At 34.6% G+C, this 20266-nt stretch overlaps 1 protein-coding gene across 1 annotated transcript in view; it reads right to left on the bottom strand.

Moving 5' to 3' along the window:
- LOC137405609 (helicase POLQ-like) overlaps positions 1-20266 on the bottom strand; it is a 56155-nt gene that overhangs the window by 8851 nt on the left and 27038 nt on the right. The window contains exons 10-13 of the mRNA XM_068091930.1: positions 17671-17816; positions 11274-11372; positions 5911-6048; positions 1106-1247 (exon numbers count right to left, since the gene is read on the bottom strand). Of these exons, the coding sequence (XP_067948031.1) occupies positions 1106-1247; positions 5911-6048; positions 11274-11372; positions 17671-17816 (525 nt within the window). The remainder of the gene's footprint in view (positions 1-1105; positions 1248-5910; positions 6049-11273; positions 11373-17670; positions 17817-20266) is intronic.

Genomic DNA, 20266 nt, shown 5'->3' with positions numbered 1-20266 from the left:
GTGTCCTCATAGAACCTTGTCAATAGTAACTAATACCAGTCCAGTGGCAAGCTCCTCTTTCTTATTGATGCCTTATCGAAACTCAGTTTGAAAATTGATACCAAATTCTTAAGCAGCATACAGCCTAAAAAGATTTCAGTTTATTTATGATTATTGCACATGTTTGTGTGCTATAGTAATATTCCATAAGTCATAAAGGATTAAGGTAGTTTAGTGTTCAAATAGAGTTAATAAAAACATAGTTGGTCAAAAAACAGTTTCAAATCTCCATTTTATCGAAACAAGAAATATGAAACCAGTTGGATAGTTTTAATTCAAAAATTTATAAGAGCTATTGCATACACAGCAGCAAAAGTCATAGTCAAAAGCTTTTGCATATATTATTAATCAAATAACTTGCAAGAGGAGCCAAAAATAAATTTAGTGTCAACTTTAACTGAAATCTAAAAAGTTGTTCCCTTTTTGAAGATTCTTGAACTATCCTGTCAACTCTCCAAGAGCTCATACGATAAGCAAAGGATATGGCAAAGCAGAAACAGATGACTTGCATTGGTCAGCAAAAGGACTCTACGCTTCATGTTTATCATGCAATCATACACACAGAATAAATAAACTACAGCTGTGATGACTAGCTGGAATTTTCTTAATTTTTCATTTTTGTAGCAAACTTGAGATTTTTTCAAAACCAGTGAGCAAAAAGCAAAGATATTCAGCAGGTTGCTCTATTCCCATGCTTACTAGCATGAGTGGATAAGTATTTAGTGGAAGGGTGTGAGGTGACTTATTACGATATACTCTTTAATCATTTATCTGTTAAATCATTTTAAAATGTCAGTTTCCAAGTTTTTTTCAATAATGCTGAACAATCTGGGCATGATAAAAGAATAGTATGGCAATCGGAAACTATGGAAAAGTATGTTGCTAAAGTTGTCTTTAATTGGCTGGTGTAAACTGTAAATATAAAATTATAAAGGCGTGGCAGTTTACAGAAATGGTGTTGTCAATAATTATAACCAAAAAATGTTTTTAGAATGATGCACAAAAAAGAGATGCTACAATCACAGGATATTAAGCGTGGGGAGTGCTTGATAAATCGTTACCCCACCTTTTTACGATCCTTTGGCTGAATAATTAATATACTCTCTCCAGATGTGTCAATTCCTGCTCTGCCAGCTCGACCAATCATCTGTCGATATTGGCTCGATCCGAGCAATGATAATCCTACATATGGCGCCCTTATGATCACCCTTCAACACAATATTGTACAACTATAATAGCTTTTATTCAATAAATCGGCAGCACTTTGCATATCACGGAGAAATACCACGACCAACCCCTTTAATATGATAATAATATAGTATACAATATAAAATATATCATACTTAGATCTTTCAATAAATTATACCCATTTTCCTATGGTACCGTCTGGTGTACATATACGCTGTACATATACGCTGTACATATACACTGTACATATACACTGTACATATACACTGTACATATATACTGTACATATACACTGTACATATACACTGTACATACACACTGTACGTATACACTGTACATATACACTGTACACACACACTGTACATATACGCTGTACATATACACTGTACATATACACTGTACATATATACTGTACATATACACTGTACATATACACTGTACATACACACTGTACGTATACACTGTATATATACACTGTACATACACACTGTACATATACACTGTACATACACACTGTACATATACACTGTACATACACACTGTATATGTACACTGTACATATACACTGTACATATACACTGTACATATACACTGTACATATACACTGTACATATACACTGTACATACACACTGTACATACACACTGTACATATACACTGTACATACACACTGTACGTATACACTGTATATATACACTGTACATACACACTGTACATATACACTGTACATACACACTGTACATACACACTGTACATATACACTGTACATACACACTGTACATACACACTGTACATACACACTGTACATATACACTGTACATACACACTGTACATACACACCGTACATATACACTGTACATATACACTGTACATGTACACTGTATATATACACTGTACATACACACTGTACGTATACGCTGTATAAGGTAAAAAGAGGTTTTAAAGACGACATAAAATAAAACCTTTACAAACATTACACAATAAACACTTTTTAGTATTATAATTTACGGTATGTTAAAACGAGTTTCACACTTGCCTCCTCAATTATTATAATTTACGTGAAAACGAGTTTTACACTTGCCTCCTCAATCTGCCTTCTTACGCATTCAAATGCTGCCAACCAAAATTAAGAGATTTTACATTTGCTATTTATGCAATATTGCAACAAGTTGGACGAAACAAAAACAATTTAAATCGAAATTGGATTTTGATGATTTTCAAGCGATCGAAACAGCCATATAACATCGCGCATATTCATAGACAGCGACATAAAACTGATCTAATTACCTTTGCAAAGAATTTCCAAAAATTTTAAGAGCGATAAAAATGCACCCATAATTCATTAGTATTCGGATACATTTTTGTGATGAATATTAGGCTATCTTAAACAGAAATCTGAAGGAGTCCTACACAATATAATACATTGCCTCAAACGGAAGTTTTTTTAGTTAGCCAAGTAGGTATCTGGCTAATTAATCATAACAGCGACAATGCGGTACTACTCATAATGATGATGAACTGTTGGATGAAGAAATCCCTTTATATTAAAGGTGGGTACCTGACAGCACGAATTTTTATAACATTGACAGCAGCGAATAATATTACAGATTGACATTTTAATAATATACTTGTGTAACTTTGGCCAAATACCAGGTTCTATCAATATTTTCAAGTAATGAAAATAGACAGTAACATTTGCGATCGTTGCAAAATATTGACCAGAAACAACTGCAGTGCTATATAATTACATCATATTATAATTATATTAAAATCACTCACTTTTCTATTTAAATTATTTAAAAACTGTCTGTTCAAAACCTTATTTGAGAATAGCTAAATTTTACGAAATTATTTTATTTATGCAAAGGAAGAATTTCTAGCCAGCACTCCACTAAATGTATGCACAAGCCAAATGTCGTAATTCTATAACCAGCAGTCAAAAGTTAATGCGACTAAATATAAAGAGAGCACAAACTTTTTCGGTATTTGTGAGATCCACTTTGGCATTATAATTATTTGGCAAGTTGAGTAACCATAACGATGTAGCGTAGTGACTAGATGAAAAAATGTATAAGAATGGCGGCAAACACAAAACTTTAGTCTCACCTTCAAGAATTGGCTAATTGTTGGCATTGACATTGTAATTAAAAAGGTTGAGCTTTGCCAAAAATTGACTGCCTTGTGTTGGCACGGCTTCGAGCTTGCATCGCAAGCATTTTTGTCTACAAATTTATTTTTTGCTCTTTTAACACCAAAATTATTTTAAAATGCAAAAGAGTGAAATATTTTGATTATATTGGTATAAATAGATGTAACTTTCAAATGCCGTTGGCTAACCCTTAACGTAAGGATTTGAGTTTCATGAAACACGTGTTTGCGACTGTCTTGCGTCTTTAAAAATAATGACCACTTTAGACAGTGTTTTCATTAGTTCAACTTTTAATCAAAGACGTAAACCACTTTATGTAATTTTAACTAAGGTACAAAGAGAGCTGATTGGACAGAATGTAGTGTTGCAAGTATGGCAGACAATTCAACCTAGTTATTAGTAAAAGCTTCACCAGACATTCAGGAGCTAGAGTCCTATGTATCTGCTAAAATGCTGTAACTCAGCAACAAAAATGGAATCCTATTACTTAAAGATATGTTCGAATTTCTAAAAGAAATATTATATTATGACAGGAAATATGTAGCAAATCGGAGACTACATTTTGGGCTGTAATATATGACACCAAGAAATGAGCAGGCCTTTTACAATATGTCAGTGAATTGTAAAGTAATCCGTGCTCAACCTGGAATGGGCATTGCTTATAACCTGCGTTCATCATATAGCGTGCCTCCATAGCGGTAGCTGAAAAACACTTCAAGACTAGCATTCCAAAAACATTACTAAAAACTGATATCTAGCAGCAGTCTGTACTCATATTTGCAACAATGAGTAATTTATAAGTCAAAATACAGGATGACAGCCTTTGCATACGGTCAGATTCTCTATGCATACCATCGACAGGTACATTTGACAGCATGTTGAAAAAATATTTGTTGAGGCATGAGGTACATGATAAGCTTTGCCTGAGTACTGTGTATGTACTGTGTATCAATAAACTTGGAGTTATCTTCTATGAACCAGTTTTAGCTACGTGTGACCAACATGGCATAACCTATCAAAGAACAGTGAACAGGTTCAACATGCATCAGTATGCATGTTAGCATACATCTGATATGTTTGCTATAGATGGGAGTTTAGTTATCATAGCCGAAAACAATTACTTATAAGATCTTTATAAATAATTGTATAAAAATATATACAACTATTTATGAAGACTTTATGGTCCTTTGCTGATCTTTATTTATAAAGATCAGCAAAGGACTACAGCCTTTGCTGATGCATCGCCACAAATTTTCTTTTCCACTGTGAACTGACTTTTATAATTATCAATTACCATCGTTGTACCTCAATCAAGGCATAAAATATCGTATTTCTCCAAAACTTGTGAGAGGTACACAATTGGAACCGAAACACCTCATGTGTATCACAACTACTTACTCGCAACATGTAGGGAATCAGAAAACACCTTTAAGCCACTTTTTGCAGGGATTATGCAAAATTATCTTGTTGAGAATAATTTTTCTGATGCATCACATAATCCATGCTAGCTAGTTACCTTCAGTCAGATAACGGTTAAAAAATCCAACAGATTTGTCGGCAAGATCTTTACAGACAGGTAACACCAGCTGCTATCTAGGGCAGCATTCACTTCAGACAAACTTACAGTGGAACCTCGCCATATGATTTTAATTCATTTCAGTGTTGGCGTCGCAAGGCAACAATTTTGTATAGATGGGTATAGAAACCCATAGTAATTATCTAATGCAAATACCCCCTAGTAAAATCATCAAAATTTTATATACGTACTGTACATACTAAAAATTAGTAGCAAAATAGCATGTTAATCTTAGCAACTATAGTTACCTACAGTAACTTTAGTGTATTTAGTGGTTATGATCTGCAATAAAATGTAACAATGCAATACAATGCACAATGTGCAGTACGTACTGTAGGGAGTTCTTACCTTCGAGACAGACGTATAACATAAACATTGAATGTAACTTGAATGAATTTAGCTTACTAAAAACATACTTCAAGCTAAGTTTTAGTATGTATTTCTAGCTATTTTACTAAACTTCAACTTTTTCATCGCTAGAATTTTATCACCTGTTTCAAATTTCATTTTCACAATAACTAATAACGGATAATGCTGAACTGAGAGAGATCGAGCATCGTATCTCTTTCATGCATTGTGAGAGAGATTTCGGCAAATAGCATATCAGCATATTTGTTATTTCGACATAATCAGCACACCGACTGCCAAATCTGAATTTTGAGAGAAATTTTTGTTGATATCGAATGATGAAAAATATTGCATATAGAGAGGGCGAAAAAAACATGTTCTACATCGTGAGGCAAAACAATCATGTAATAGTGTCATCGTAACCCGAGGGAGCACTGTATATAATTTTCTGTCTATCAGCAAACAGGTGAGACAATCCAGCTTATAGGCACCTAACAAGCTTGGGCTTCTACGTGTTCTAGGTATCCAAAGTGAACCACAAAATTTCATACAATTAAAATATGAGCATCCCCAACCATTTTTTAAATTAAAAACTAACAAAAGCTACTGACCTTTTAGCTGGAAGGTTAATACCGGCAGCGAGTGTAGAAGTGCAAATGATACAGCAGAGAGTCCCGAGCACGTAGGCTTCTTCTATGAGTTTCCTTTCATCCATGGTAAGTCCGCTATGATGGTATGCTACTCCATAGCTGCCAAAAATCACAAACTGCTCTGTTGAATCATATCATAATAGAACTTTATAATTTCTGTATCAAATTCCTCAAGCGATCGTTTAGGGCTGTGACTAGGGCTGTCTCAACATTCTGTGTTGAGCTTCAAAACAACGATGCCAAACACAGAATGTGACTATAGTAACAAAATTTTAAACTCACAAATCAAACAAAAGCATTTATAGAATGACTCTTGTGACATTTATTGGCGACCCTAAGAAGGGACATTGGATTGGATAATAATCACACCTTGCTTGTGTCAAGATAAGGAAACATGTCTTCATACCTATCAAAGGCTCATAATTTTATTGGTCAACTTGTATTTTTATGGCTTTATGTTTTGATTGTTACGAATTGCTCAACCGCTTCTCGTAACCCCTTCAGCTCTTCCTTTGTTCGCATTTGGTTTTAGGCAGTATCATACGGTGGTCATTTGGTTTTAGGCAATACCATACGGTGGTTATTTGGTTTTAGGCAATATCATACGGTGGTTATTTAGTTTTAGGCAATATCATATGGTGGTCATTTGGTTTTAGGCAATATCATATGGTAGTCATTTGGTTTTAGGCAATATACGGTGATCATTTGGTTTTAGACAATATCATACGGTGGTCATTTGCTGCCACATTTTTAATTGGATTCAAATCTAGCTCTGTGCTGACCATGGCAACCTTTCAAAATTTTCTTTTGCAGCAATGTCAGTTTGGCATGTTGGCATGCAATTGGTGTCTCTTGGAACTGCCAATCTGATACTAGTTCACCAAATAAAGTATGACCGCTTGGAATTTTTTTGCTTTGCACAGTGAAAAAGTACTGCAAACAATCAACCTGTCCAACTTCAGAACTAGCCATTCAAAGCGATACCAGAAATGATATGAGAAGCCTAACTGTTACGGTAAGAATGGTCCGTCCACTTCATAAATTGAAGTTCAGCAAGATTTCCAAACTGTAGAAGCTGATTCATCATAGAGAACCTGTTTCCATTGCTTTACACACTATTATCTGTACTGACAAGACAACTGCAAGTTTTATTATGTTCACGATGACATGTAAATCAGCAGTGGCTCTTTTGTGCATTTCAGCCAGATGAGCCTGCAGGAATAGAGCTCCTCGTAGTCAATGGGTTAACAGCCCTAATGATAGTATCTTGCTTCCACAACTATATCATCACATGGGGGAGGGAGAGGGTAGAGAGTGGGATTCGGAGAGATTGGGTGATAATTACTTTTATCCAAATCTTATCACTCTTGCCTGAGTCGATGAGTGACTTCAACAACTCATCTCCATAAACATTTCCCGTTCTGCCACCTCACACACTGAAACTCTGTCAGTGCTATACTTGTTAGCAATACGAATCTTCTGAGAAGAAGCACTCTAATACACTAATCAGTTTGTTTCTACTTGATTAGGCATGTGAAACAATAAAAGCTTCAAATTAGTGTTCGACCAAAGTTAAGAGTGTTAATAATACAAAACCTTTCAAATCTCTCACACCAGTTTACAATTCCCACTATTTCATACACACCAAACCTACAGTTCAGAAGTTTTTCTCTCTTACCATTGAGATTAGCTCATTGAAAAAAGGAAACACTGGATTTGAATGCAATGCTAGTCAAATCTGTGAAATTCTTTGTCTTTGAATGATTGTCAAACTATTACATACTCTAAGCAGTAACTTACAATGGCATATTACAGTATTTAATTAGACAGCTAGTTTGTTCATCAGAAAATTTTAAACAAGGAACTAATGAGGATTATTTGAATGCTTTCAATTTACAATAAAATATTCTGATACACAAAAACAAATGGAATTCACATAGCATGACTGAAAGATAAAAAACTATAGTTATCTCCTCAATTTTTTCTCAATATCTACGCAACAAACATATGCTTATTTATTTGCTAGTCTATTTTTTCTGTTAAAATATTACTTTTCAAATATTTATTTGCTTGTTTGCAACAAAGAATGTTAAATGTTAAAAAATATAATGTAATATTTATTTCTCATAATAAATATATTATGAAAAAGAAATAAATGGAACAATGGTTGAAGCTGATGGTATCAGATTTGCGGTGTAACAAATTATAACAAATCAGCAAGAACAAAGGAAAAACCTGATAATAATAAAAAACTAATATTAAACATCCAATCTTTAGTATAAATAGATGAATGCCAGGCGTTGCCCGAGTAATAATAAGTCTTGATGCAGAAAACTCATTTTTATTCAAGATATAACATTTACCATTCTAACTTTTAACCTTCATAACATGAGAAAAGCGTTTTTGTGCAATTCAAATGAATTAAGAAAAAATAAACAACGAGTACATGGAATTGTGTGTATAAAAAAGTTTGCTGTTGCAGCAGAAGCTCGTTGTATTCAAAGTTTCAACAGACGATACAAGTACCTCTCAATAGTGGTACAAACGTAAAAATGAGTCCTTCTTTGTCTGATACTTTGTCTGACCGAATGAAGGGAGAATGTTTACTGAAACCGAATAGGAACGTAACAGTGCGATTGAAATTGAAGCGGCACATTTAAAAATTAAAACAATAGATGAAATGGGGAAAAAATAAGCTTTAAAAATGTTTTTTGAAAAATAACAAAAGTAAAAGGTGATATTAACTAATAATAGCAAGTACATATTCAGTATGTGCGATCGCGATAAGGATTGAGGCATCAGATTCAAATGTAAGCCCACTACCATTACACCACTAAGGAACCCTAACAATTTACTGGATAGTTCTCCAGATACATGTAGTTATTACTCATGACAATCTCTCACAGTGCATGAGATTGGTAAAGGGTACTAGTAAGTATAAATATTGATTTCAAAAACAATATGGATCTAGTGAATTTGTAGCAATGATTAGCAATCTACACTACTGAGACTTTCTTAAACCCACTTCTTAGTTTTTAGCTTATATGGCTGCATGCTTTTATTTTTGGAGCCATAAAAATAATATTTTTGTTTTCAAAGTCAAATTACTATACCTAGACTAGTCTATAGGAAATCAAAGTAGAACACCTAGGTTGGTCTATGCCGTTCATACTCAAGCATATGGCTCAACTAGTTTCGAACACACCCTAGCATAATGGCTAATCATTGCGGATGAGCTTGCGAACTTGAGTTAACTACATTCTATAAATAGTAACAGTTTCGTAATCACATCTAGTAATGCCTAGCAGCCTTGATCGTATCATCTAACACTCGCCAAAGATACTCAGCCTATATGAAGCCTGTCACATTGAAAGCTTGGAATAAGGCTGGCTAGGACATCCTAACAAACAGTTGCTACGGTAACCATCCATGGCTTCAATGGACTTCCTGTAGGTGACCAACCTATGCAATTAGCTGAAGAAGATTCGTTTGTCAAGAGGTTACTGACAGAGCTGGTACGCAGAGGGCATAAAAGGTAACGTAAGTCTTGTCCAGAATCATTCACTAACAGTACTAAGTCATCTAGAGTTGAAAGACTGCACTATAGAAGCCTTGGTTCATGTACGGCGCAAGATGATTTGTGTACAGCGAGCACTTGTTACCAGCGAATCTCTGTGGATAGTATTCTGTAGCAGTCCAACGTGAACTAGAATTTAGCTAGTTAGTGAATTGTTGGGAGAATCATTGACAATATCATCAACTTCATCATGAATCTTTCTTAAATATTTACTGTATTTTACGATTGTAAGATATCCTATGTGCGCTATATTGTTTTTTCCAAAAATAATTGCGGGCAGGTTTTTATACAGTCGGAAAAGATAATTCCACACTTCATTAAACTAAGTTCATTGTTTTACCAAAGGCAAAGTAAATTCAGCAACTGATAAACTGTCAAGCATATCTTAGCCGCTAACCTACTCCAGGTTTCGAAGACTCACAAACTTTCGAAGACTTCATATCTGACACCTTTTTACATTTTTCGGCGCAAATTAAAATTAAACTAAGGGGAATCTTGTTATAGCAAACTGACCAGAGTAGTAAGTGTAGAAAATAAAACAAGGTTTTGAATGCAAATTGGATATCATCGACAGTGGTTGAATTCTTTAAAGATTACTGTTTCAACTTATCACAAAAATCTGTTGAAAAACTGACTCTTTGCATAATAAACAACCGTAACAGGGTCATAGTTCTTTTTGGCAAGAAGTCTTTGCAACATGAAAACAAGTAATTGTAAAAATTCCTACCATCCACATCAAAGAATCTGCGAACACGAGCTATAGCCAATAAAAACATTTGTTTACTATGTGTGTCAGCGTCTTTTGTTGTATAAAAACACAGATTTTGTTTGAAATAACAGTTTTGCAATGCAGAGCAAAAACTGCTAAAATAGTTTCATCTACTGCTAGCTAGTTTTGGTACTCAATTTACATACTGATAGGTGTCACAGCACATGCTGATAGTTGTCACAGCACATGCTGATAGGTTTCACAGGACCTCTTGATATGTATCTCAGCAGACATTGGTAGGCGTCACAGCGCTTGCTAGTTGATGTTGCCGCATATGGTGTTAGGTGTAACAGCGCTTGCTGATAGGTGTCAAGGCACATGCTGTTAGGTGTCACAGCGCATGCTGGTAGGTGCCAGAGCAAATGCTAGTCGATGCCCCTGTCCCATGTCGATGTCTGCTGGTACATGTCACCATACATGCTGGTAGGTGTAATAACACAAGTTGGTATGTTACATCACATACACTGGTGAATGTGGCAGCACATGCCGTTGAGTGTCATCTTACATGTACATGATGGTTAGCTTGCAGAAGATGCAGTACATGATGGTAGATGTCATAAATATCATGCTGTAGACTCACAGCACTTACTGGCGAATGCCGTAACACTTTTTCATTGCATATTAGACTGTAGTTAGATTCAAATAACTATAGCTGTCGGTAGTTCCTAATATACTGCTGCCAGCAGAGAACGGACAGAAAACCTGTTGCCGATGTATGAGCAATGATGACTGGAATGATATTAAGTATTGGAAAAGGAAAGTATTAGAAAGCAAGTCGAAAATGTCAATGGATGGGTAGAACTACTGAGGCTTTACCATGACTCTTCCATAGTGACACTGTGAGAGGGGAGCAAGTGTCATGGTGACACTTGAAAGCATGTGGTTTCATCATTCCAACATCATTGAGCGTTTTAGGGTGAATATGAGTAGATGACATACGTTGGGTTTAGCATACATGAACCATAAGTATGTACTCACATCAAGGTACTGGAAAGTATTGGACAGAGATGACCACAATTATCTCTTATCTCATTACATAATGCATCCCTTTCTTCCTTTTTCACCTCCTTCAGTGACCTAAATGTACATATCCACAAGCCTAGAGTGCATTAATATACAGCTATGTGAATTACATACATATCATTAATTATCAATATAAAATTGTTGGATGGTTGCAGCGGTAAAAGGTTAGACTTGAATGTTGGTAAAAATAAATTGTCACAGTCAACAGTATTAGAGTATTAGCAAATAGGAAAGGAAATACCCATTCAAAGCGATAGATTTAATCATGACAATCACCTCATCGGGTTTTAAAACTATTTCTGAGTGGCAAATAATGATCATAGGAACTTTTATATCCCATTCCTCATTTTAAGTCCTAAAGTTTATTTTATGTCTGCTTCTCTTTTTATATACCCCAGTTCATAGTACGCCCTGTGCTTCCTTTTATTCCCGTCTCATATTATTACCAAGCTCCTATCTTATGACTCCTCATTTCCTGCATTATTTCTCATGTTATGCCCCAGCTCTCATTTCAAGCCTATTTCACACTTTTACCTTCGCTCAAAGCAATGAATGAACTGTAACAATATAAACTGTTCACACATAAACACTATAATGATCACAGAGTTTTCTATTAGTTATTTCATCACTGGGTTTCATTTTACTAATTCCTTTGAAGCATTCTCCACCTACAAAACCAAATTAGCGTGCATATGTTTTTATTTTATTGCGCACAATCCCTTTAAGTGAAATAAGTATTTGTAGCTCATTGGCTATGTGCAGAAGTACTACCATCAGCACTTCTTAGAACACGCTAGAACATGCAGGGAGTGTTTAACGATGCACTTGAATATTCTTAAAAAAAGAGAATGATTCTGTTTATTTAGTACCCTAGGACACTTTTATTTCGCTAGTATTTAGTTTCATGAGTAGCACACAGTAAAATTTCGCTGCAACTTAATTTCGCAGCTTTGATGAGTGCGAAAATATAGTGATGTGAAAATAAATGCAGTGCAACAAACAGATTATTAGATTCTTCAGGTCCAGTTCGCTAATAAGAAAAAATTTTCAATTTGGGACTAGTTTGTATTTGTAAACCGCAGGTAGAAATGTGTGGGCGAGATCGATAATTCAATTTGATCACTTGTTGCCATTTGTTTCTTGGACTATCAATGACGTCTAGGTCCTTCTATATGACGATTTTATTGTGGATATTAATGAACAAAGCTATTTAATTTCGCGTTCTCGCTCGTTCGTTATGATAGTTTAGTTTCACTCATGAAATTTTCACGAAAGGATGACTCCGTGAAAACGCGAAAGTTAGATGACGCGAATACATGTGTCCTAGGGTATGACTAAGATTTAAGAGCAGACGGTGACCACAGAGTTGGTATGACTTGATTACATAAGCAAAAATGCAGTCCTTTAAGCATAGTCATTAAAATACATTAAATTTCAATGTGCAAATACCTTCTATCAGTGTGAATAAAATTAGTCATTGAAAGCCCAGATTTGAATCGACTGTAATTACAGTCAAAACTATACATGCACAGTTGTATATGTTTGACTAATTACAGTCAAACCTATACATGCAAAGTTGTATAGGTTTGATTGAAATTATAGACAAACCTACACATACAAAGCTGTATATGTTTGACTGTGATTACAGTCAAACATACACATGCTCAGTTGTATATATTTGACTGTAATTACAGTCAAACCTATACATGCACAGTTGTATAGGTTTGACTGTAATTACAGTCAAACTTACACATAGATAGTTGGAAAGTTCTGAGGTATGCATATGTTAAAGTCACTTTATGTTGGATAAAACATAGCTACATGTATAAGAATAATATGTATTTTTAATTAATTTGTATCGAAGTCCAAAAGTCTCTGAAAACTCCTTAATAAACATTGCAAGCAATTATGCATAGCATTAAACCAAGTTCATTATATAAAACTAATGTATATAAATATTCATGGAAAAAGCTAAATTAATAGCTTAACACATAAAATGAAGTTTTTGTTGTTAATGGGCCTCAGTGACACTCAAATACAAGTTTAGACTCGCCTATGCGTAGGTTTGGAGGTGATAAAGATGCACAGAATAACTTACCCTGGATTAGATTACGTATATTTCAAACTAACTTAGCTCGCATACTATTTATAACTTTTGTATTGTTTTAACATTTTTTACCTGTATTTTTGTTACACTAACCAAACCGTGGTGTTTAGAAAATTTTGAATGTGGTGTATTAGAAATTACTCAAGGTGTAGCGGCAAATACTCGCCAATAGTTTACGCTGTACAATGTGAAATATAAGAGCTAAGGTAATCGTAATGAAATATTTAATTGTATTAATAACTAGAAATTCCACTGTCATACAGCCCACGACCAAAGTGATATTGGAAAAAAGAAAGGGTACTGATGGTTGAGAAATGCAATATTAGCAGTCAAATGACACTGCAGTGCAATAGGATAACTGCAATGGTAGCTGTAATGTACTGGGTGTGGGTGTTATTATATACAACAAACAGCAATAATGAAAAAAAAGATTATATGTTTATATCTCTCCCCTGCAATAGGAGAAATGCAATATTAGAAGTAAAATGCACTGATATTATTAGAATAACCAATATTATTAATATAGTAATACAGTAATAATAGAAAACTAATGAACAATTTTGTTTACATTTAAAAACGTCATAGCTAACAATATCAAGAAGTATCAAAAAGAATATCCAAACTTAGTAATAGTAATACAGTAATAATAGAAAACCAATGCGCAATTTTGTTTACATTTCAAAACGTCATAGCTAACAATATCAAGAAGTATCAAGAAGAATATCCAAACTTATAATTAAATATCGTAATCTCATAAAAATCGTTAGAAAAAAATATCATCGTCATATCCTTTACTTACACTGCGTTGGACATCAGTTAGAATACCAAAGTACTCAAATGTGTCTGAAATGTGAGTTAATTTGAAATCGGCAAAAATGAAACGATTTCAGTACTCCTACGTTAATCACCGAAACCTTCGACAATGCTATAGACTGGTGAAAAGTGCACGTTATTCTTTCGTGAAATGCGCACGATTTAATCGTTCTATTCTTTGTCGCTCGGCGTTTCAATTTTCGGTCTTAACTTTTATAAAAGTGAGGCTTGACAAGTTTTAATAACGATTTTCGTCCAAATAAATCTGTCTATTTGTGTATAATCCGATCAGATGGGTAAGTTTTAAGATAATAACAACGGTTTAAAAAGACTTGGTAACATATTTAAATAGGTTTGTATGTGTTTTGTATTGTTATTATACTTTAATGACTCTACCAAACGATGGTTAAATTTGTTGATGAAATTTTGATTCAAGGGTTCGTCTCATTGTTGAGTAATAATTTTCGGGAGTTGTGTGCACATGTGCATTTATCATAAATCTCCCAACCAATCGCTTCGCTCTGTTTGGTCGTGGGAAAACTGAAGTTTTATGTTTTTAAAAATAATTAATCACAAAAAAATCAGGTTATATCTTTACATCATGTAGGTTTTATTTGACCTTCAACTTTTTATTTCAGTCGAATTATAACCTGGAACTTGAATCTCCGCTAGAAACCATGTGCTTGAATACAGTCAATGAATATAATTCCTAAATCAAACAAATATTTTTTCTTTAAAAAATTAGATAAGAAAGTTTCCATGGAAATAGTAGCCAATATTGGATATTATAAGTCAATGATGTCATGTAAAACCGAAATGGACACAGATCCATTAATTCACAAAAAGCCATAGTCATTGATTGATGTGTACACCGAATTGATCTGTTAAACTACATGTACATCGATGTTGAGTACATAGAGTAGTTGTATTGATAACTTATCAGCAAATGAATGAGTAACGTGGAAAATCAAACAAAGGTTTAAAAGTGAGCCAATGCATGAACAGATAATATTATGTCAGGGATGCAGTAGCACTAACAACACTTGTCACACACTTGAATGTCAAAGTCAATATAGACAAAAGGGATAGAAACTCTCAGCCAGATATAATATTCAACCCTCTGATCTCAAACACCTCCATAGTGATCAAGGCTCGAGCCTATCAACTGTATTCATCGGCTAGCGCAAATTCCTTTTCTAAAAATAGATATCGTCTCCACGGCTACTGGGTCTAGCTCGGCATACTTTATCGGGACTTCAGACTGTCAGACCAACTGTCTGCAGCACCCTACTGCGCATCGCCGTACTAATTACATAATAGGAAAGAGTTTTATAGCTTATTAGTACTGTAGATGAGGGGACTATCTCCGAGTGAGCTGCTCGGAGCGCTAGGCGGGTCAGGGTCGACTCCTGTTGTGTATACATCTATCAACTTCTAGTTAGTATAAAAGCATATGATAACATTATCGGGCATTGCAGCAGGGCTGGAGTGATATTAGCTCTTATGATATCAGTGGGCTTCTCCAACCTCTTTAGCCAATCTTAATATTAAAATTTGACTGTTCGTTATCATCGCTTTTCTAATGCAAAAAGCAATTCTATTAAAAATAATAAGTCAGTCATAGGGTAGAGCGGAGGTCCAATACTACCAGTAATGCATCAGCATTAAAATAACAACAAACTATGGGAGTATTACAATCGGCTGCTAGTTCCACACGATCTGAACATTAGCGTGTCAAAAATATGTGTCGTCGAATAGCATATTCTCAACGCCGAGTCATTATCACTTAAACACGCAAACTTTCCAAAACGCGATGTTAAATTTGAGTAAATATTAAACTCTGCACCTAAAATCATTCTAACAGTGTTGAAAGTTTTAGGAAACATTGCAACTTTATTAGTGAATATATTGTAAAAAATAAAACACACAAAAAGATATAAGTAAGCAAAGCTGGTTTAAACTAGTCCAAGTTATAGCCAGAAGTAAGCAAAGCTGGTTTAAACTTGTCCAAGTTATAGCCAGAAGTAAGCAAAGCTGGTTTAAACTAGTCCAAGTTATAGCCAGTTACTTTGTTTATCTTGATCATTAACTACCAAGTCTATCCTTCCATCCATATTTTTTTTAATAAGATTAAGTATCTTTTGATTAATTATCATTTTGTTAATTTAGCGTATCACCAAAATTTCTAATTTAACTTGCTAATTTAAAGCGTTAATTTAGTGTATTTGCTTTTGTTTTTTTACAGAAGGTTTCGTACAACGCATTGGCTTCAATGCTATGTAATTACCCACCAAACTCACCACAGGTTGTTGAGCTTTGAAACAAATTAAACATGGTACAGCGTTTTATAAAAAGAATACTTTTTTCCATACACAAAATGTTTCAGCATATAAGGCAAATCTTGTGATGTATTAACTCTGTATGAAAAGGTTTGACTGAATACAATACTATGGCATCATCTCGGCAACCAGTGGTTTAGGGCAGCCATTTTAGTGATTTTGTTCTGTCCCAATAGTGACCTTATTAATAACGTTACTTCTGAAGGCATTGAACGTTCTCGCGAGACTAACAGAATTAGCTAATGAGATGAAACTAATGTACAAAGTCTGCTAGCAAACACTAACTCGCTCAGCCTAGCTCGGATTCCATCAAAAACTTCAAGCATTGGGACAATGTAGCTGCCTGCCTCTTTAGAAGTATATCAAAAGTTTCCTTGGATTTCAGATTATTAAACTGATTGAAACACCCAAACAGTTATTTAAGTTGATATTTCGTAACTTTTATATAGAAGCACTCATATAAAACAAGTTTTATAAATTTAGCCTTAATAATCACCTTCATTTACCTGCGTCTTTCCAATATTACCATTTCCATATCAAACGTTTTAGGTACCTATTCTCTTGATGAGGTTATCTGGATAAACAAATTGCGTCCTAGATATTATTATCTGAATAAGAATAATCATGTTGTTATCAGAACTTTTATTTAAAAACATTTGTATAAGGTAAAGTTTTTGTAAGTTCAGCTTTGTTCTTGGATGGAGCCATTTCCATGATGAAAATTTATATGTATCCTAACTGGGTTATCCTATCTTATGTGATCCAGATAAATAACAACATTAGAATAGCCTTTATCCAAATAAATATTGGGAATTGCACAGAAACCAATTTAACAAAATTATTTATGACAGCACGGAATGTTCACTAAGCCTAGAAATACCACGTACATGTAGATAGAGGGCAAGGCATCCACACACTTCCATCATTAACCTTTACACGTACAGCCTTATATAAAAGGCTACTATTTATAACCGTTTTTTATGATTACGTTTATCGACTGCTACCTTTAAATATTTACCCATTTCAACCGTTGCTACCCTTGCAAAGAGAATACAGCATAGACATAATTTCCAGCAGCTGTGTATGTACTTACCGAGGCATGAACGTGCAGACGAGCTGTGCAACTGATTCACAGTTCCTCTTGCTTGAGCAGAAGATGAGGCAGGAGTACTTAGGTATGACCTCTAGCAGTAGACCCGTGAGATAGTCAGGGTCTCTGTTTTTCAAGGTCGCGTCATACTGAAACATAAATTTAAGAGTAAGTGGATCACAATAGGACTTTTATGTCATTTAAAATCATTTTTTACTATCTGAAGTGCTTCTGGATGTACACTGGGAAATGAAAAGCCAGTCGTAAGATTTTAATAACCTGCATTCTCAAGCTTCATATAAACTTCATTGAAAACCATCTCTGCTTGAAAACGTTTTTGCATGTAACTGAAAAATTTGTTAATGGTATCAATGGGGAATGAGATAACCAAAATCCCTTATGTCAAACCTAAAGACTCTTAAGGAGTTGTATTTCCATGGTGCCATGGGCTTTCGAGTAACATTCCACTAAATTTCGATGACAAGGTACTGCACTTTTAGTCTACACAAACCATTCAAAAAGGCTCAACAATGAAAAGATTAGGTGCAAATAGATGTGAATAGCATCATGCTGCACAATTTTCAACTGAAAGTCATAAAATCAAATACCTCTAATCGAAACACCAAAAAAAGTTCCGAGGTTTCATTTGTCTAGAAAGTTCTTGACTACACTGCGATTATCTCCAAAACCAACAACTCTATGACGCATTTAGCGACATACACCAACTATGGTTTCGTGTTAAATACTTGTCTCAATTTCTCAAGACTTGAAACTTTCGAGAAAAAATTATTTTATCACATGGCAATAAGAGCACAGCCACGAGGCGTGAAGGCATGTGTGATATTAATATACGTAAGTGTTTGTATCACTCTAACATGTCTAGGTGTGCTGAAATGAAGCCAGTTATCAGCCAACTTCATTACAGATACAATCTATGTTTCATGTGTGAATCAGGTAGACATCTATTATTATTGCACACCTAATTGCCTGTTAATATTTCCTCTTGATTGGTTGAAAACGAAAACATGGAGCGATGACAGCATAGCACGATTTATGTTACAAGCGCATAATAGCAACCCGAGTCTCACTACATATTTTGCCAAAAATTGACCAAAATACAGCAGGCTGGAAAACGTGTGTTAAATATTGCGCATTACTACGCTTCCATGATATGGATGATGTGGATTTAGAGTTGCCCGCCCCCGAGTTACCATGCGATAAGTGTTTCAGTGGGATATTTGCGTGTTGTGGATTAACGCTGACCCTTTGTTAAAAAGGATAAGCATTTTTACGCCACAGACAATCACGGCGCATTGAAAACTGGTCAAAACGAAATAAGAATGACTACAGTGTGTAGATTGTTTAAATTAGAATAGTCGGCACGGCATTTTTTGAGCTTCAACCGCAAGTGCTATTTCCACCTTTGTGTATCCTGAAGAGTTTTCTCGTCATTCATCAAAATGTTTTAAAGTGAATATGAATGAATCTAAAAACAACAGATAGGATTTAGACTTTAGTGACTTTGAATCAGAGTGTAGACAAGGAAAAAATCAATTGTTATTGATGGAACTGACTCATATTAGTATGATTTTGTGAACACTTTTCTGCTGGTCACTTTCTATTATAAGTTAGTAAAGATCAAAAATGTCAAAGTGGCGCTTAAATAGAGGTTTTTCATTAGATGTTTTATCTCTAGATGAGCTTGTCGATCTCCTATGATGTCCATTAAACTTCAATCACCTCACGAGCATTAGTCAATTTGCAAGCATAACTGCAGTTTGAGGTCTGAAAAAATATCTCCTAGCATATAGATAGTAAGTGTTACACCGAGCATTTCTCAATGATTGTACACCTTTGACCAGTGATACTAAATAAATTTGAATAAAGCATTACCAATTTAAGTAGCCTCTCTAGAAAGCTTCAAGTAGTTGGAGGTCAACTGGAGGTCAACTGGTTGTTTAGAAGTAAAGAGACCTGTAGACTATTACTAGTATTAATATTATTAGTTCTGAAACTAGAATGGTGTGAGATGATTGAGAGTGCTATTGGATTCCCTATGAGTACTCATATGTTGTACACCAAGAGAGATATCTATGCCTGATAAGCAATTGTATAGGTCTAACATCTCTAAACTTCAAGTTTAGTGACATGAGCAATATACATAGTAATCATTCTATCTATGTGAGAAAAAGCTATAGATAAATAATAACACAACACTTTTAGCATTCACTATACACATTAGTAGTATATGTCAAGCATTTAGTTATTAAAATAACGAAATGCAATGACATATATATACAAGTACTTATATATGTAGCCTTCAAGTACTATGCGAATTATTTACAAAGATTGCAGGCGACAATTTTTAATTATGCAACGAGGACCAAACATTTACCTATTGCCAATAAGAATCTCAAAAACTACCGCGAGGCTACGATTCGGAGGAGCATGAAATTGAATCGCAAACACAATGCATGTATTCATCCACAGACCCTTGTAAGCATATTGAATGCAAAAGAAACTCCATGATGAAACATTCGTTAGAATATTTTTTATGAACATCAACCTCCAGCTTGGCACTTGAAGATGACATTTTTCA

The sequence above is a fragment of the Watersipora subatra genome, chromosome 10, assembly GCF_963576615.1.
Source record: "Watersipora subatra chromosome 10, tzWatSuba1.1, whole genome shotgun sequence".
NCBI lineage: Eukaryota > Metazoa > Bryozoa > Gymnolaemata > Cheilostomatida > Watersiporidae > Watersipora > Watersipora subatra.
The sequence above is the reverse complement of the archived record's forward strand: the minus strand, read 5'-3'. Positions and strand labels throughout refer to the sequence as shown.